Source organism: Synchiropus splendidus, chromosome 14 (genome assembly GCF_027744825.2).
Source record: "Synchiropus splendidus isolate RoL2022-P1 chromosome 14, RoL_Sspl_1.0, whole genome shotgun sequence".
Lineage (NCBI taxonomy): Eukaryota > Metazoa > Chordata > Actinopteri > Syngnathiformes > Callionymidae > Synchiropus > Synchiropus splendidus.
In genome coordinates, this window is record NC_071347.1 from 7,512,423 (window position 1) to 7,532,271 (window position 19,849).

The window sequence follows — 19,849 nt, forward strand, 5'->3', positions numbered from 1 at the left end:
AGAAGTTTTTAAAGGGAAATAGCACTGCTGAGTGAACTTTGATTTACATTGACACATTGTGACATGAAGGCGATGGCATAGAATCAAACGTGGAAGGATGGAAATCATCTATGACTGTGTCAAAGCAGATGGACCCCAACAGTAACAGCCACTGAATGGTCCACAGAGGAGCAGCTCTGAGGAGACGGACTGTTCCATGAAGAGCTCAGTGATGCAGAGACGGCGGCCATAACAGGCTCCATGTTCACTGCCCAGGAATTATCACATCAAACTTGTCTGCTCACCGGTTCTGACAGGACCCGGTCGGAGCCATAACAGCCGGGCACAGCCACGAATAACTGTGCTGACTGTTGTTGTGCACCAGTGATTCACTCCACTTTCACGTTTACCAGCAGAGCTGTTATCAATGACGCCAAAATAGCAAACGCAGCAGCTTGTTTTTTTTTTTTTTCCTAAACTCAGGGAGTTCGAGTCGCAACCCTGTCACAAACAGCACAGTGCGGAAAAAAAGATTTAAATCCTATTAGTTGCATAACTAAGTTAGCTACAACCTAAAGAATAAGAGCGAGGCATCTAAAACAAGTTCAAGCTGGAACGTCAGTGTTCCATTCACATTTGCCTGGTTTAAAGAAGGATGTTATGTCAGAATGAACATCTGGCAATGTGTGCATTATGACAATACATTATTTTGAGGTTAAAAACCAAGTTATACCTGATACGCTGGAGATTCAGCGAAACGATCGCAAGGGTCTACTATTCCTGTGTATGATGCTTTTTTTTTTTTTTTTGCTCAAATGTTTTATGGGACGTGGAAACAGAAGAGCACACAACTTCAAAACTAACAGCTGAAATGCTAATCTGAACTTTTTACCCATTTATGCTCTCTTTGCGTACGATATTGTACCCGTCCGTTTCAAACGTTACCTTCACTGACACATGCTTCCATGTGATCTTTGCGTCGGCATTGCTGTTCACCAATAAATCCACCAGGGGGTGCAGTCCAGCCTCAATAACAAACTCCAAAACCAACATGGCGACTGTGGAAGAAGTATTGATAATGTACCTTGCGCGAAAGAGGAGGCAGCATTGTAAGAGATAGTGGTCGATGTGCTCAGAGAACAGAGAATTTAAGCCATTGTTAAGTCTCATTTGAGCTACATATCTGGTAGTAACCGCAACACGGCCCCGTGGTACTGCTCCATTTGGTCGGTATCCGTAAGCTTTGTGGAAACGTGCAGAAATACGAATGAAATGATCGCAGAGCACAGACAGAAGGCTCCGTCCATATGGATCGATACATACGTGTGAGCGTGAATGGGCCTTAAGAGGTACTGATGGGTAGATGAGGTTTCATGAAACAATGCCTTCATCTTCAGAGGCCACCAGGTGGCGCTGTCTGCTGTAAAATGTCTGGATTTGAACAACTAATTCAATGAAACCTCACATCATTTCTAAACCAATAGCGCCATCTAGTGGCCTCTAAAAATTAGGACACTGTTTCATCAACCCTGCGATACTGTTTCATGATACCTCATCTGCCCATCAGTACTTATAGGTACTTACATAGCATTGTCAGTGTCTGGGACTGATGTGGAATGTATCACGCACAGAAGCTTAAAAATATGAATCATTGCAAGCGTTGCAAAAACACTTTAAAAAATATATAAACTCTGTATGTGAGTCTTCTCTAAATCTGATAAATGATGTATCATCTTTGATTTAACATAATCCATTTATATTCTCACGAAAGCAAGTGCTACTCAATCTGGGTTCAGTGAGACTGTCACTGTTTAGGTATGCAAGGGAGGATAAGAAAGTCCTGTCACCATGGCAACATCGCAGACTCCCTCAGGAACAGTTGGATAAGAGTCACAATAGCAGAGGTTTCATTCTCCAAATCTGCAGTACAATCGGATCAATCAGTAGCTATGGTACGGAAGAGCTGATCTGATGGGATCAGGATTCATCTTCCACAGGTTTTGTGTGTGGAAGTTGTGAGTGAGAAGCAGGCGATCAATAATGTGTTTGGACCTCAAGTATCCAGACAAGAGAAGACAAAAGAAATGGTCAATTTGGGTGACAAAATCTGAAAATGGAGATGAAAATAACTTCATATACATTTGATTTTAATTCTAAAATTAAACATTAAAATAGCGTGGCTATGTTGTTATTCAATAAGAAAATTAAAATGAGAAATGTTTTTTCTTTCTTTTTTCTTTTGAATCTGTGCAAGGACAGAGAGAGGAGCAGGAACTTGGCTTGATGTGAGGAGGAGCGCTGAGGATGAATCCCTAACTATTTTGTCCTCTACATTCCTATTTCGAGACACAGGCTTCTTGTTTACGCTTTTTGTGAAACAGATAGGACCAAGTTCAACATCTCGGTTTCCATCAAAGTTTTCACTCCATGTGCACTGAGGCGAGCGTCTGCACCGCTGCGTGTCTCCAGTGTGGGATAGTGAGAGGCTCCACAAAAGAGGCTGAGGAGAGCAAACATGCAGTATTTATGGCTCGAGGAGCAGAAGTGCTGACCGACCTGATGACTGGTGGAGAAGGACCAGTGATGCAGATGTTCCACTCCACATGGCTCACTCACCGCAGGAGGGTGTAAAAACAACATGCAGCATAGATCGTCCCACGAAGAGCAAAAACTTCATATGAGATAAACGTGAGAAGACAGTAGCTCAGCTCTCACAGGGTTAAACATCATAGGGAATTAACATCTGTCATTGTTCAGATTGTGGAGATATGATACTGAAAAGTATTAAGTTTATGAAGTTATCTATGACAATTATGATTTCAACATTAAAAAGAAACTAAATATTTCACATTACGAATGTTATTTATTGGACCTGAAGTTGCAAGTGCACCACTGAGTTATTGTTATATTACACGCACACAGGTTTGTATTCTTATTTTTTTGGGGTCCGCTCATTGCCATAACCCTTTCCCCAGCCACTCACACAAAACCTTACCATCCAAAACACACACATGGTTAACCAGGACTCTGAACTAAACTTAAACTTACTTATAATGACTTACTAAGTTTTTAACTTGAGGTGTCTGGCAAAAGGTCTCCATAAAAAGGTGTTCCCAAGAATTGGTCCCCTCAAGTATTACGAAGAGGTTAAGAGAGTATTATGGGCAAATATAAAAGAGACTTGGGCTCAGACAGAGGCAGGACTGCAAGATATTCTGTTAGTGTTGCAAGGGCGGCAGTTTCAGACAGCAGGAAATTAGGAAATATTCCTGCGTGGTGGGAATTAAAATGTGGTGTTTTATCTGGTGTGGTGTGAATGATTTATTTACTCTGGGACTTCTGACTTTATAATACACATATTACTGCATCCATCTGGGAACCTCATCAATGGTTGGGCAGTGAACTGGACTGGAAGAAAGAAGAGTTGGACGGCTGAGATGGTGTGACAGCTGAAGTGCCAAGACCAGGCGAGGCACGTGCTGGTGATACAGAGCTCCTGACTTTCTCTTCTCAGGTTCAATTTCAATAAGGTCGGTTGCATCACTCGCTCCTCTCTGTGTGTGTAGCATTGTTTCTCCAGCTCTTGCATCGCTTGCTTTTCATTAAATTTCATTTTCTTTTTGTTGTCACGGTCACATCCGCAGCCTGATGCTGAAGTCATTTCAGATCAGCATTCAGGTGTCGGGTACGTGCAGCTGAGAGGAACTCGGAGCCACAATGGGAGATGAAATGGAGCTACTGCACGTGGAGTGTGAGATGGAGACGGTGTGGCGTCATGTGAGGTGTGAAGCGTGTCAGGGTGACCACTGAAATCCACCTTTACGACTCTGAACTGACCTGAAAATTAAGTTCACACTCTCAGACAGGTGGCGCTTTTAGTACTTTTTTAATACTCACTGAGCTAACTGTATTTTTTCACAACATTTAAGTTTTCATGTTTTATTATACTTCATTTTTTTTTTAATGAGATTTTTTAAAAATGGGCGTGTCCTGAGTGTGAGGCCACCCATGTGACCACCAGAGTGAACTGGCTATCATTGAGGACGTTTACATGACACCTAAAAAACTGAGTTATATCTTAAGTATATTGTCATCGGTGAGCACATTTTTGCCACGATCGTTCCTCATAAACAAACAAACGTGGCATCCCATCTTTTCGAAATATTGCAGTTACACTCTTTTACCTGCGGCGCCGCCAAAAACAAATATTGAGCCTTAGCATTAGAATTAGAATCGTCAGAAATAATTTGATACAAACTGAAGGAATGGATGCGGATTTAATAAATACCAGAAATGTTTTCATATTTCAGCCTTTCAGAAAGAAAACTTAGCTCACGTCTTAGCCAACACTTGTTTTGCTTAAGTAAAGATGAAACAATAAAAACAATTACAAATAAATAAGTAGTTTATTTCATAACAAGCACAATAACATTTTAGGTTGAGAGTTAACAGTTGAGTTACTTCTGATAAAACGAGTAACAACGTTTTATCCTTCATTAACATAAGCCTTTGAATTGGAGAATCTTGCACAGACTTTGTGATATAAAAGTGTGTAAATACATATTAAAAATGCATTCATGCTTTACCTTTAAAGTCCAGTGCAAACAATCAGCAAGTTGAACCAAAGAATAATGAGTGAACATTTCTTTACAAAAGCAAAGTCAGTGCAGCATAATTTCCATCTCAATCTGCCACACTGACATTTAAAAAGTGACTCACAAGTGTGAGCGCCAAGTAAAGTGCAAGTGACGGGTTCTCGTTCATCTTCTTCCGGAAGTAAACAGCGTTTGTACGGCAAGTAGTTTCACCAGCTCCAAAACCAACGTGACTGCGCCATCTGCCGGCAAAGAGCTGTCCCTGCACCTCCCTTTAGATGTCGCTGCAGCCCAGAGGGAACCAGGCCTCCTTGTTCAGCAGCTCGTCCCGCAGCTTGATGCAAGTGGAGGCTAGAAACGACTTCCTGCTCTTCACTGCCACTTCCAGGACTGTACCGTGCAGCACAGGGACGTGGTTGTACTGCAGCTGCCGATCAAGGTAGACATGTTTGATATGGCAAATACACGACAAGGCACACATACTCGAGAGTAGGCTTTCAATTGGTATGATTCTGTTTAGGAAGACTCAGCCACAAACAAGTCAATGACCAGTCTATGATAACATTATGACCGCCTTGCTCCCAGTCTGCACTGATGCCTCCAGCTGTCACAAAAGACTACAGTAGTTCTGGTGGATGAAAAGGTTGAGCAATAGCAAATACTTCTGCTGTAGTCTGGGCCTCACTGACCAGAGAGTTCTGCATCTCTGCTGTAGTTACAACACATGATTCCAGGTGAAATTTAACATCAATTTTGTTCATCACATAAATGTTTTGTTGTATAAGCCCTTTTATCTATTTATTTAACAAATGCAGTGTCCCCAGCTATTGACAGATAAGTACTTGTTTCAGTTAAAACAGAAGTCATAGCTGATGTGACTTAATAGCCAGTGGATTATTATTATTATTATTATTATTAGATAATAAACGTTTTTCCTCACGACAATCGTGACCTGAAAATCTGATATGTAACAGTCCTACTTCCAAGGAAACTGCAGAAAAGCCTCTGTTACAATGGAAAATGTACAATACTGTATAAGTAGCTGGAGATACTTTGTTATGGCTGCTTTGCCTTCATTTATCATGTATGTTTGACATTTACTGCAGACATTCTACTCTTCAAAACAGAGGTGGATCTATACAGGAACACATCACACTCTGGTTCCAGAATCAGATATGATATGAAGCGCGTACCAGCTCATTGAAAGTGGGGTTGTCGTTGTTCCTCACGATTTTGGTCTTCTTCTTGGACAGCTCCTGAGGGTCCAGTCTCAGACGGGTGACCACGTACGCGTCAGGGTTGGAACCGTTAGTGTGTTTCTAGCAGCAAAACTCAGTGATATGTCGGGATGCTTCAGACGGAGGAGAATGCAGAGTGAGACCCAAACTTCCACTTACGATGTCCTTCAGGTGCTTGACCAGGACTGAGAGCTTGGAGTCGGCGTAGGAAATGAAGAGCTGAATCTGAGGTCTGTTTTCTGCACATCACATCAACTCATCTTAGTCTGTAATTCACTCGACATCTCTTCATAGACCTTAGAAGTTACCCCTAGCGGCAGCTTCCTGCTCTTTCTCCGGACCGTCCAAGAACAAGCTGCAGACGTACTCGTTCTGCGGGCGACAGGTTGTGAGACGTTGCTGTTGAGATACATAAACAGAGCTGGACCACACCTACCCCCTTGCACGGTCCCTCAAATAGCTGTTTGAGGTATTTGTTCAGCTGAGACATCCTCTTGCTTTTGGTGATCGAGAATAACTTGCGAGGAAATCTGAAAAGCAGGTCGATAGGATTCATCAGGGAGGCTGAGTCATTCACAAAAGCGAGGCTTGGTGTGTGTTGGGAGCCTTTACTGAGGCAGTGTGGACTCGATAAAGCGCTTCTGCAGCTGCCGATGGATCTGCTCCAGCTGCTCGAAGGTCATCTGGCTGGTGAGGAAGCCGTCGTCAATCGTGACTTTCAAGTCAAAGACCTGTCGAGAACAGAGCGCTTTCACACCCCGAGACTGGAACTGCACCTGTGGTGTGGGCCGTACCCATTTGTCTTGTTTGTCAGTGCTGCAGCCCTGGATGGTCACATCCTGTATGTTGGTGTTGGGCCCCGGAATCCCATTGTGTGCTTTGGACTCTTTCTTCCCCTGAGCTATGCTGTGAGACAGGAAGTTGAGCTTGACTGCGACGCTTTCCATGCTCTTCTTGATCTTCCTGCGAGAGAATCAAATGATTTCCAGTGGCAAAATTGCTTTAATTCATTCAATCATTCATTCACTCTAATCTCCTTAAAGGAATGGTGGGTGAGGGAGGAAACTGGAGAGCACCAGGAGAACATCCAAACTCCACCCAGAAATGTCTACTCACATTATTCCCTATTCTTACGCTCCTGTGTGAGTGCAGGTAACGAAACAAGGAAATTACTTTGTGAAAAAAGACGTTGCCTCCAGGTCCGTGTTGTTGGGTCGGAGGTTGTCCAGAACAAACCGCAGGTCCTGAGAGTCCTTCAGCTCCGGCATTCCGGCGTTAAGCATCTGGAAGTCACACGCACAGAGACGGAGGTGGTTATGTGCACGTCCTCACCCACTGTAGAAAGCATCTCTTGACAGTGTGATGTTTACCAACTCCAGCAGACTGAGGATGAGAGCAGACCGCCCTCGGATGATGTTGTACGCTTCGCAGCAAAGCTCCACAAAGAAATGAAAGTGCTGAGGTTTCTCTCCGCCGGCGGTGATGAAGTGCAGCATCTCTGAGGTGAAGATGAACGGGGCACGGTCCCTGGCGGCGACAGAGATTATTTCAGTAGCACAGAAGCCTGGCGACATTCAAATGAAGAACGTGTTGGTCTTGCCTTTTCACCATCACAAACATCTGCGCGTTTCCCAGAATCTTGCCGAAGTCGATGTGGAACATGTGTCCGCTGTGCTTCAGCATGATGTTGTCGTTGTGACGGTCGCAGATGCCGAGGATGAAGGTGGCGACACACCATCCGGCACATGAGTGGATGAAGTTCATCACAGCCTGAGCAGGGACAAGGTTTGCTAACTCTCACGAACAATGGAAGAAAAACTCTCTGCAACCTTTTCATAGTCATCCTTGGTCCGGTTGTACATGCTGAACCATCTCTTCAGGGTGTCTGCGCGGAGGGTCCCTTCCAGGCCCCACTCTTGCTGGATGTTAGCCAGAGTCACTGCGTCTGGCACCACCTCTATGACGCCTGAGGATCACATGAAATGAGTGAGTGAGCACTAAGATTTACAGAGAGAGGTGAAACTGACCCTGAGCTCTGCCTGTCGACAGACACCTGAACGTGACCATCCGCAGGTCCAGCCCTTCCTGGAGCCACACGCGGTCCATGATTCGGACGATCTGGAGCACGAGCATGTCCTGCCGCAGGTCATCGCTGGTCTGATCAGCAGAAAAAAAGTGCTTCTTGTCCCAAAATTCATGACTTTTGTACATTGCAGGAGGACTTTTAAAGATCATACAGACCGTTTCTGATCAAATTTGAATTCAACTTAATTTAAACGGAATCACAAAACCATTGCGTCATCAATATGTGTTGCAAAATTATTATCACAGTTTCAGTGCTGGGTATTTTGTTTAATGAAATATATATTGGAAACAATAGTTTGAACACATGAATCAATTACAATTGCAGAAAAAATGATTGATATTAATTTTTACCATTCAGTTTAATACCTCGACCGCTTCTAAAAGCTGCCATGAGACCATCAACTATATTCATTTTGCTTTCACGTCATGTCTCTTATAAACATACTTTTGGGGAAAAGCAACTGAAGCCTTTTTTTTAAGTGTCCAGTCAAGCTGGTTTGTCAATCATGGTTTTGTAAATAATTCACAAAACCATATTTTGCCATGATTCATGGATGTTATGCAACTTGTTGGCATCTTTCTGTCAGTTAACTTTATTGTTACTCTCTACGTCGTGAATCACCAAAGTGCATTCTGGGTATGACAGGCCTGGTCATGTGGCCCCCTGACGCCCGACTCGGTTTTTGGATGTTTTTGCGGTGATACTGCGGTGATAATGCTGTTATACCAATATATATATATATATATATATATATATATATATATATATATATACATACATACACACCAATATATCCACCGGGGGGAGCAGCCGAGAGTCGCAAGTTTATGACAATGACAACTCCAAAACAAACATGGCGACTGCGGATGAAGTCTTGAAGATGTCCCTCTTGCACAAAAGATGAAATAGAGGCAGCATTGTAGGAGGCAGGTCTGAGAGGCTGTGAAATATATCGTGACTGAAGGATGGAGAATTTCCACCATTGCTATGTCTTCTTTGTATCTAACTATTGCTACACACCAGGTAGAATGGAGTCGGTCAGTATTCAAATGAAACGTTGAGCATAAACAGGCCTTAATACTGAACACATGTCAGACGTTGGAACTTCAGCTTATCTTGAGAAAGGGCACAAAAGCACTCACTCAATACATTGGGTGAGGTGCATTATCATAGCTGTAATAAAAGGGTAGAACACGTCACCAGACGGAGTGAGCAGACAACTAAGAAAGCCAATGCTTTCGCACCTTGCAGATGATGCTGACGTTCTTGGCCAGAGAGTCGGTGCAGATGAAGGAAACACCAATAGGAGCAGTGTAGGAGCTGTAGACCTTACAGGCCTGAAAACCAGAGTTCAAAGTCAGTGATTACGCTGAAATACCACACGGGTTGTGACGTTTGATCGCACGACCTTAGCATTCTCACCTGCAAATCCACTCCTTGTACGCGGACGGCAGCATCCAGGGGAAGACAACAGTGAGTTCCGCTGCTGAAGAAGTCTTGAATCTTTGACTTTTCTCTGCCCATGATGTTCTGGAGACCAAAAAAACTGCCTTCAGCTTGCTGCTATTAAGAGAGAGGTTGACCAACAGACAACCTTCCGCTTGCTTTTGTCAGCAGTGCGAACAGTCTCAGCCACCTCGACCAGCACTGACACCAGCTTGGATTCGTTGTCCAGCTCCTCCCTCAAAGCCTCCCCACAGCAGAAACGCAGCGCAGCACGGATCTTACTGTACCAGCCGTAGTAGTGATGGTCCACGAGAACATCCTCCAGCAGCCTGAAAGTGCAAGTGTGGCTTGGTAAATGGCTCATATTGAAATGGCTTGGAGAAAAAAAAGTCAGCATCAGCTTCAAAAGCATCAGATGTTGTCACCAGTAAAGTTGTTGGGCAACACGGATGTTCTTCATGGATCTCTCCAACAGCAGCATCACCAGCGGTCCATGAAGTTCCCACTCACTCTTTAGTGCCTGCAGCATCACATGATGAAGATGAAGATGATGAAGAGACGGATAGGCATCACCTATCTAGCGGCTCACTTGAACAAGCTGAGGCAGGAACTGCTCCAGCTCTTCATCGGAATTCTCTTCAAAGTACTGGACCGCAGCTTTCCGCACGGTCTGATCGTGGAAACTGTCACAAGGGAAAACTTGCTGGTCAGAAACGGTCAGAGCTCGCGCCGCTGCGATGTGAGGAACCTGTCGCTGAGCAGGAAAAGAGCCTCTTCTGGTCGACTGATGGTCCAGTTCTTTAAAACAGTGTAGAGCTCTGTGAGGTCTTCAGGCTGCCACCGGGGGGCGACACCTAGCAGCAAGTGCAGGAAAGTGTTGGCTCTATTGCAACAGTGGCGTTTGTCCCACAGAGACTTCCTCTGGTTTGGAGAGAGACTGGGAACAAAGGAGGATTCATCACTTGGCTTGTTAAACAGCGGAAATGTCGGCCTCAGAAGTCCACATAATCGCTGAAGGCATATTTTCTTAATGTCACAGACACAAAAGTGGCCAGTGTTAGGTTCAAACTGAGCTTCTGTTCATTCATAAGATAAGTGGAGCCTTGGCTTAGTCCTGAAAAGTATTTCTAACCATGAAAAATGTCGCTCCAACAAAATCATTTTTTGATTTCTCACTGAACACCTCAGGCCTTTTGTAGGAGCTACTGTTGCCTTCACACACTCACAATCGAGGGCAGTGATGGTTTGAGATCTCCAAAATCTTCCTCTGCGCATCTTCACATGGCGGAGAGAAATCAACCGACCCTGGCAGGGCGATCGGCCTCAGATACCTCCATTGATGTTCGGCCCGAAACTCCAGCTGTAGGAAAGAAGCACAAATAAGAATTATAATATTAAACTTTTTTGGGATCTGTTTATGTCTACACTCACCTGCATGATGACCCCGGAAGCTTGTCTGAGGCCGTCATAGAGGGCAGGAGAAGGAGGCGTGGGGGGCATGGAGGATGAGGACATACCTAGTAGGATGGTTCCGTTCACCAGAGTCCTGGTTAGAAATAAAAAGCACAGAGCGACTTTAGTTTGAGAATAATACTTGTATAAGTCAGTAGTGCTGACAATACAAAATACACTTTTATGGTCATCACATGATGATCTCAAAGAATGCTGTTCTCAAAGTGTTTTTGCAGGCATTGCATGTAGACTTTTGGAGACAATGTCCACGTTGGTAACAACTTAGTTATAACAAGACTTAACTGTAATAAGAGGTAGACTTAACAGCTTCTAGCTAAAGGCCATCCACTCTAATCTAAGTTGTAGTTATGATTCATTGATCAGGACTACATGTTGGACATTGAAAACATTGACTCTTACATTATCTACTGCTCAGGATTTTTTTTTAACAAGGAGCCGTGTAACTTTTGCAGCCATGTTTTGATATACTGTACTTGTTGGTGTAGAGTGGCAGCACCGCCCAGCACAGCAGGTCCGGAGTCTTCCCTCGCTTGCTGCCCAACAGATGGAATGTCAGCATGGTCTCAAACGGCAGCTTGTTCACCTGGACAGGAAACACCATCCTGAAAGGAAGTCACGTCTTAATAACCTCCCTCAAAAGAAGCATGAGCTGAAGGCTCTCACATGCGGTTGCACTGGATCTTGTTTCCTAAAGCCAAGGCGGTGCTGATGTTCTCCGAAACACCCTCCGAGCACATCTCCGTCCTGACGTACGTCACCTTACAGGTCACGGAGAAGGACTCGTAACTTAGAATCAACGAAAACACATTAGAAACATATGCTTGTGTTATGATTTTTTTCAGATCTTCATGACAAGCCCTACGATGTCATCCAGGGGGGCTGCAGTTGGTAGAACGAGGCGATGTTGAACTGGAGGATTTCAGGGTTCTGTTCTATGTCGCAGATTGGCCGGACGTTGACCTCTGTCTGACAACGGAAGTCGGACTGGATGTTGTCAAAAAACACCTGAAGCACTCTTTGAAGAGCCATGTGAAGCACGAGCATCGCTTGCACACAAAACAACAAATTCATGGTCGGACAATGAGGACTTCAAAATTCAACACATTTCCACAGTCATGTGCAGGTGTTAAAATCAGTATCGCACATGTTTAAATATACAATACAATAATAATACAATATACATAAATACAATACAGTTAAGCATAAAGAAGTTGTTGATCATGACTCAAGAGTCAAGTTGAAATTACATTTTAAAATAAGGTTTGAATGATACAAAATATGAATGTGTTAATGCTGCATTCATGCAGACTGAGAAAAGAAATCTTATTTTTAATTTATGAATTACGTCGTAAAAGTACACACCACTAGATGTTGCTGTAATTCAGTCACCACATAATTCTGTACGATAAACGTGTTGCATCAGTTAGGTTAGCAAGGCCAAAATCATTTCTCTTTTTGATAAAAGAGAGAATGAGAACTAGTATCTTCGAAGTGTTGACTTCAAACTATCTGATTTAGTCTCTTTCAACAGCCACTCGCGATGGAAAGATCTCTCTGGACATGAAACCCATGTCACTCCTGAACACCAGAACAATCATATATATGGTGTTTATACTTGCACACAAGTGTCTAAAGCTTTTTTTTTTTTTTTTTTTTAACTTTCCCATGTTATCACACCAGAAGTCTGCTTCGGGTTTGTATTACATAAAAGAGTGAGCCAGTCAGAAGTGTCCAAACACATCACCACATCATGTGTGCTTTCTCATGTAAAGTAATAAAACAGCCTTGCCACTCGGCATCCTAGCGTCTAGCAAGGAGAAATTATTGTAGTAATCCACAGCAAAAAAAAACAGGTTTTGTCTGACAGTGAAACTAAAAACAAACTGATTTGGTCAATGTGTTATGTTAAAAAGAAGCAACTCACCACTCTCACACTGAAACATTTCGTCACGAGACTGTCGAAAAAGAAATGTTTCTTGTTATTATTTTAAGTTTCTACAAACAATTAACTCAATATGATGGAAATCTTTTCATTTAAAAAAATGCAACAATATTACTTTAAAAATACAAATGATGTAGAGCAGTTTCTAATGCAGCATCGTGCTCCTGTTCATCCAGAAGTGTCATGACAAATCAGCTCACCAGAAATAGCGAGTTGACTCTGTTGATGCCTCCAATGGCGTCCTCCAAGTCCTGACACGAGAGTCCACACAGAAGATTACTGATGGTGCGAACCGCCTCCACCAGGGCGCTTATGTTGGCCCCTGACTGCAGATGAGAGGACAGCTGGCTTACTATTTCAGTACCTAATGTGCCACAGCGTATGCTACTGATGCCATGAGATAGAACCAAAGGGGCCACTTCACGTTTGCTGGTCAAACAAAAAGATCCGAAACTGGCGCCCCAAACTGTTCCCAAATCAGCTTGACAGTGCAGAGAGGACCCACTCATCCACAAGAGCGCCCCCTCTCGACATCATGTCCGCTCAGATTTTCAGGATATCAGAAGCCAACCGTGATCCCAGAGACAACAGGCAAGAATGTCATCAGCTATTTGGTGGCGTATCTGCGATCTCATTCCCCTGTGACAGATTGCATAAGCCTCTGCAGCGGAATTGTCGGATCTGATCACCATGTGTTCCCACGGTAGGCGAGGACCAAAGGGATGAAGAACCCGCTGCACTGCCATCAACTCCAAATATAGTATCTGAGGTGAAGTCCCCGACAATGTTCCTCCAGTCCCCCAGAAGCTTGCTGTCACACCACCGAGGAGGCACTCTATGTTCCAAACTGGAGACCACCAAACCACCTATGTGATGTGCTCAAGTGATGAAAACCCAGTTCCACCACTGGAACTGCACAATGGCCCGTGAGCGTGTAAAGGCATTTGCGTTGAGTGGCAGTCCTCATAGTTTCACCTGACTTCTCACAATCTCTGAGGCCTCTTTGTTGTAGCACGCCAACACATTATTCAGGCTCAACCTGAGGGACAAGCACACAGAGTTAGTCGATGATGTGTCTGTTTAATAAGTTGGTCATCTGACCAGTAACAATTTTTAACGCTTCCAGGAAAGTTTGAGTGGACGCACTTGGACACGGAGAAGATGCTGGCAAAACGCAGAAAGTGGTAGAGATGGAACACGGCCATGTCGTCCTTCTCCTGAGAGGAAAGAGTGTTAGTAGACTGTTTCAAATGCCTTCACATGCGATTGCCAAACTGGAACACTCCATGAGTGAATTATTAAGTCTAGCTAGCGGTCTAACAAAAAATAAATCTCCCTGTGTTTGGCATCTTTATTGCTCCACTTGCTTAATACTAATGCAGCAGCCATTTTGTGTGCGTTTATTCATCTGCGTGCACATACAACAGATGATTGACAGCTAACCTGTTCATCTTCTTTCAGAACCCTCACACAACGGGCCAGATTCAGCCACCAGGACAAGTTTCACACGTGGCTTATTCAAAAGCATTGACTTTTCATTGCAACAGTGACTGTGCCCTCGGTGCACTTACTGACATTGTGCTGCCCTGATAACAATGACAAGCTGGCTCACAAGCATGCAGGTATACACACACACACAAGCCGCTCCCTCTGAGTAAATGATCTGCCAATGGGAATTTGGACTCACAATTCTGGAAAGGTGACGAGTGAGGTTGTTGATGTTTAGCAGCCGGAGCGGGAGCACCATGTTGAACTTAGTGTAGTGTTGAACGGTCTCATGTGAACCCAGGATTCTGTCACTGGAACAAAAGAGGGGAAAATGCCAAAAAGCAATGTGACAGCTGAAGATAAATCCCTGTGCTGTTGAAGCAGACGCACTTCTGGAGATACTGCTCTGAGTTGCAAAGCTTCAGCACGTAGTGTCCATCGGTGCTGGGCGGAAGGTCCAGCAGCTCGACCACTTGATCAATCAGAGTCTGGACGCTGACGTCGACTGCATCAGAGAAGAAGGGTTAAAAGCTCTCCGGTCTCACCAGTGGATGTAAACCATGCTCAGGTGTCAGTCGTACTGGTGGTGGGGACAGGGAGCTGGTAGCTGTCATTGTCAGTAACAACAGTGACGTTCAGCGTGACCTGGTGCAGCAGGGCAGGGTGAACCGGGAAGAGTCGACCTCGCACCACACCCGAGTTATGAACCTGGTCCCAGTGTTTGTAGCGTGACATCAGTCTGACGGGAAACACAGACAGGTTACAAAGTGAAAATGAAAGCTCACTCTGACTCTAGAACAGTTTCAATGTACAATGAACAATACAATACTCAATGTTCATTTCTTTATACATAACATTAGCTTCTTCGTCACAAACAATCCAAAGAGATTTTTACACACTGAACATTTAAACCTTTCACACTATAATTTAGGTACACACTTGTTGCCAAAACATATATACATCAACAAAAACTTCCATCCACGCACTGTCTTGCCCTGAGAGTCGGGGGCTGTTTCAGGACTTCTGCTCCATCAAAGGAACCCAACCAGAACACTAAATTCATAGCCATAATCTGAACAGGAAACAGGACCTGATTAAATAAATTTGCAAATTAAATGTTCACATTTTTAGTTTAAACCAAGGATAGTTGAATCAGACTATTAAATGGATATTATTTTAACAATTAACTACCTTAAAATGGCAGATTACATATTAAAAAAGAAAGTATAATATGCTTTACCTACTGTATGGAATACAAATGGAATATTGAGAATATCACATTTTTTTCCTCTTCAGTTTGCAACCTCAGTATTGATTTGAGCTTCAGTTTACAGTCAAATGAAGTGGAAGCAATGGAATCAAAAATGCCACTTACTTAGTCGTGGATTCACAAAACAAAGCCGACTCTCTGGTGCTGCCCTCTGGAGTGTCGATGACCCTGATGGTCCATGGGTCCTTCAAAAGACACTGTTTAGATGCATCCTCTATTGAAGTTCATTTTTCAATTTCATAAAGTGGAAGACTCGACTCACATGACGGCCCACTTCAGTGTTGGAGCGAGTCAGCTGGGGTGCGTGGTCTGGGAGATCGAAGGACGTTGTTTTTTTCCCCAAGTTGCGTGGTCTTGGAGGTAAGGGAGGAGGCTTGCGTCTGACTGGCAAAGCCTCACTGGGAAACCGATGTCTGAGCAGCACAGGGGCAGCATTGGTGGCCTGTCTGGCATCTGCCGAGGCCCCTTCTCCATCAGGTAGAAGTCCAAAAAAACTGCTCTCGTACACAGGGTCCACAGTTTGACGGACAGTTGTTAGTGATTCATATGTGTGCTCCACGTATAGATCCTCTCTCAAAGGCTGAGGAGCATCAGTGTACAAGTCCAGACTCGGGAAGTCAGAAGCGTGGTCATGTGGATCCATTCTATTTCCTGAAAGAGACCTCTTGGATGTTGCAGGGTTCCTCCCTCAGAGTCTGAGCAGGAATACCCAACAAGTCAATCATTAGAACAGGACACCGTGAGGACATGTGCTGCTTTATAACTGACTGATTCAGACGTCTAAAGATCACTGAGCGCTCCAATCTGAGAGGGAAGAGCGAGGCTTGTGACGGTAAACTCTTGATCCTCTGGAGGTCAAAGACAGAGAAACATTCCAGCAGCAGCAAGAGCCTGTTCCGGTCGCATTATAAGCTCGATCAGACTAAACAAGTCTCTTTATGTTTTACACACAGAAGAGTTTATGTCTTTGTTATAGTTACTCACATGCTTCTACCGATGCACCATCAGAGCTCTTTCAGTGCGTCCTCAACACGAGAGCTGACGTCTTGACAGAAGCCAGTTTGACCACTTTCAATCTCCTCAGCCCTCCCACTCTCCTCAGCCCTCCCACTCTCCTCTCTCAGGTCCCAACAGCACTGACAAGCTGCCCTCTGCTGGATAAAAAGAAACTCAGACCTTGCTATTAGAGAGGAAATCTGTCCCAATATCAGTGTGTCATGATCAGGAAAGAGCTAAGGTAGAAGGCAAAGATGAAGCTATGGTCGCAAGCTTGGGTAGCAAGCAGAAGAATAAGTTCGCAGTGGACATCCAGGACAGAGTTTCTGTGTTATAAGTGTGTATAATGTGACCTATGGAACCACACAGATGAGCAGCAAACTTTACAGTCAGTTCATTTCCAGAAACAAGTTACACCTTCTCAGCATGTTTCACTTTGAACGCCGTAACAAACACGTTCCCGAAAGCAGCAGAAGTTATAGCTTCCTGGAATAAAAGCGCCGACATCACTGAACCACTCCTGACACAGGAATGTAATTTGACAGGTTGTATTATGTACACGTTGTGTGTATCCATCCTTCTTTTGCAAACCGAAATGCAGGGCACTGGATGACTTAGCAGAGGTAAGTACATTAGACTAAATACAGTCTGCTTTTAACATTTTAACTTCAGTTGTTATTGATCCAATCCCTTGTCAAGTCTCCAGCTGAGTACAGGAATCTGGTCATTCAAATCAGGTCTATTTCCGACTTGTACTATACTGATGAAGTAATGTTTCTGCTGTAAAAAGTACTTTTAAATAGAACCTCCTTCACACAGAATCTGGTATTTCATTGTTGATGAATGTAGTCATGAGATTATTTGTTTATTTTACTGTTAAGTTTAGTTTTCATTAAATCATTTATATTTTACTGCTTTTTAAATAAATGTCATATTCTTTCATAGTGAGAAGACAGTCCCTTAAAACTGTCTTTATTGGACCTCATTTTCCATTACAAAATTAAAAGCTTCATTTTTACCTTGGAGACTTTTCCCTTACAATCTAAAAAATATTCAGTTCAGAGTTCATTTGAGAGTGCATCTCAAGAGCTCACAGTTTTCTCTCATTGTGTTTCTTTTCTTTGTGCTTCATCATATCTGTCAGACCTCAGTCTGTGTCACAGATTTCTTGTTTAAACTGCTGTGGCCACAGTGGGAGGAGGAGCAGGGATCCTATCCTCCTTTAGCCATGAATCTATATCAGTGTGGATGTACAGTGAATGTGTATCAGTTATTTAGAGTCGAAGCAAATAAGCACCTTAAATATCTACTGCTGTTACACCACAGAAGAATCTTGGGTTGGGAGTCCATCATGGCAGTGGAAACAACAGCAGTGGCTCTGATCCGACTGAGTCAAGCGAGGCAGTGGGTGAGCCTCTGACAGCCAGGGGGCAGAGGAAACCTGGTGGAGGAAAATGAATTCAAATCACACAACTATGCACATTTCAACCCCAAATCCAGCCCGGAGGTATTTCGCTTTCTATACTCTTCTACCTTTCTTGTTCATCACGATGGCGGGATGTGTCGTGGCGATGGTGAGATTCCTCTCTGCTCCTTCTCTCCTCTGCTTCATGGACAGCACATGGTCTGAAATATTTGCTTGGTTGCAGGTGCTCTACATCAAGAGGAGGGTCAGGTAGAGCTGCGACCCTTGTTGTACAATAGGTTTTGTCGTTATTGTGGTGACCGTGTGTGTATTCTGAGCCAGACTGGATGAGCTCCGTCACAGACTGATTCCAATCTACACCTACGATCCATCTGAAGACCAGGACAAGTGGGAGGACATTGAAGGAGAAGACGAGCGGAGACTACTGGTACATTTCATTTGAGTCAAGTCAGGAACATGCACTCAAAAAAACAAACAGAAAAGGTCTTCATTTTGTCTTGCAACAGGAACCTCTATACAAAGAAGGGAAGCTCTCCTTTACCACTAACTATGGGGCATGAAGAAAAACAGAGGAATACAAGAAGTGACAGAAATGAATGTGTAAGAGGAACATGTCAGGTGGAGAAGCTTGTGGACAAAGTTCGGGAGGTCGGATGGTTTCGACACATGCAGAGCACAGATGTGATGGCATGAAGACGTGGGACTCAAAAGAGAAGACGCTATCATAGTCACAAATAAAAAAAATCTATGCTCACCCTCCTTGAAGGATGAAAAAAATGCACTTACCTTTTCTCTACATTTGTCAAATCTTAATGAGTGAATGAAGTTTAATCTAAACATTGTACATTTGTTCCATACAAATTTAGAAAAGGAATGAAATCAATTGACACAAAATTTAATATACCGTTTCAAAGCTACCACTGTTTGATGCATTGACGTTACTCTTAATATTGGAATAAAACGTTATTTATTGACATGTTTGTTTACTATCCTCTTTAAAAAATAGTCAAGTTGGATTATTATAGTCATGCTGGATAATTCTCTCAGGCCTGTGACTCGGGGTTTGATGCCTTTCATCCATCTTTTGCTCCTGATGCCCAGGATTCTGTGGTTATCAGCTGACTGAGACAGATACACTCTTGGGTAGAAGTAAGAGGTAGCATTTAACCTCAGTATGCACTTGAACGGAGGGAGGAAGGCCGAGCGCCCAGAGGAAACCCACTCAAGCTCAGTGAGAACAAACATTACTCATCATGCTGGACTCAAACCAGGGACTCTATGAGACTGAAACACCTGCTAACAACAAAGTAAACATACCATGGGAAAAAGCATGACGCAAATAATGATTACATATGTTATAGGATCAAAAAACGATGCACTATGAGGCAATGAAACATAAATATGCATCATAAATTAGGATAAAGAAAAAGGACACTAAGAATGTGATTTTATTCAATAAAACGAAGATGGCAAAATTAATAATAATGACAATATTGATAGCTAAAAGAATAACTCTCTCTCTCTCTCTCTCTCTCTCTCTCTCTCTCTCTCTCTCTCTCTCTCTCTCACTCTCTCTCTCTCTATATATATATATATATATATATATATATGAAAGTATCTTTGTGCCACCAGAATATTGAAAGTGTTGATATTTAGTAGCGGAATTCATGAATTCATTTTTTTGAATAAATATAATCATTTGAATCTTTTAAATTTCACAATTCAATTTTTTTCACTTTTTAAATTCATTATTTTAAAATTCTGAGCCTTTCAAATTCATGATAAAACATTTGCTATCAGACAATAGCAAGAAGGCTTTCAGCCAATCCTGCATCAGGCCAATGTCACATGATGTCACATGATGCCCTCACATCATCGCATCATTATTGTGAAATTTAAAAACAAAAAAA

The 19,849-nt window shown here is 43.2% G+C and overlaps 1 protein-coding gene and 1 long non-coding RNA gene across 4 annotated transcripts; one reads left to right on the forward strand and one right to left on the reverse strand.

Annotated features, from left to right (window-relative positions):
• Nucleotides 1–4,389: 4,389 nt before the first annotated feature.
• pik3c2g (phosphatidylinositol-4-phosphate 3-kinase catalytic subunit type 2 gamma) lies at nucleotides 4,390–17,949 on the reverse strand. Of its 3 annotated transcripts, none has more exons than XM_053886443.1 (33): nucleotides 17,811–17,949; nucleotides 15,780–16,212; nucleotides 15,623–15,702; nucleotides 14,829–14,986; nucleotides 14,638–14,752; nucleotides 14,447–14,558; nucleotides 13,906–13,976; nucleotides 13,735–13,798; nucleotides 12,960–13,085; nucleotides 12,742–12,772; nucleotides 11,680–11,863; nucleotides 11,481–11,603; nucleotides 11,291–11,419; nucleotides 10,776–10,890; nucleotides 10,571–10,704; nucleotides 10,093–10,281; nucleotides 9,934–10,027; nucleotides 9,770–9,864; nucleotides 9,493–9,673; nucleotides 9,321–9,428; nucleotides 9,143–9,235; nucleotides 7,840–7,969; nucleotides 7,642–7,778; nucleotides 7,413–7,582; nucleotides 7,183–7,339; nucleotides 6,986–7,095; nucleotides 6,607–6,775; nucleotides 6,425–6,543; nucleotides 6,249–6,342; nucleotides 6,121–6,184; nucleotides 5,972–6,051; nucleotides 5,768–5,893; nucleotides 4,390–5,001 (listed from the first exon to the last, which is right to left on the reverse strand). In XM_053886443.1, exons 2-33 carry the CDS (start codon nucleotides 16,158–16,160, stop codon nucleotides 4,849–4,851), a joined length of 4,092 nt encoding a protein of 1,363 aa, XP_053742418.1. In that variant the 5' UTR covers nucleotides 16,161–16,212; nucleotides 17,811–17,949; the 3' UTR covers nucleotides 4,390–4,848. The 3 variants fall into 3 exon arrangements, with proteins under 3 accessions (XP_053742418.1, XP_053742417.1, XP_053742416.1); XM_053886442.1 differs by lacking the exon at nucleotides 17,811–17,949 and adding an exon at nucleotides 16,502–16,568; XM_053886441.1 differs by lacking the exon at nucleotides 17,811–17,949 and having other exon boundaries at nucleotides 15,780–16,562.
• Nucleotides 7,455–8,263, forward strand: LOC128771200 (uncharacterized). The gene is made up of 3 exons (XR_008416599.1): nucleotides 7,455–7,597; nucleotides 7,693–7,798; nucleotides 7,862–8,263. It is a non-coding gene; the product is annotated as an uncharacterized LOC128771200 (long non-coding RNA).
• Nucleotides 17,950–19,849: the final 1,900 nt, after the last annotated feature.

Coding starts and splice junctions, on each gene's coding strand:
- pik3c2g (XM_053886443.1), bottom strand. CDS start 16,160: ATGGATCCACATGACCACGCTTCTGACTTCCCGAGTCTGGACTTGTAC. Junction 13,799..13,905: donor AGCATCTTCTCCGTGTCCAA/GTGCGTCCACTC, acceptor CTTGTCCCTCAG/GTTGAGCCTGAATAATGTGT. Junction 11,864..12,741: donor AATGTTTCAGTGTGAGAGTG/GTGAGTTGCTTC, acceptor TTTGTGTGCAAG/CGATGCTCGTGCTTCACATG.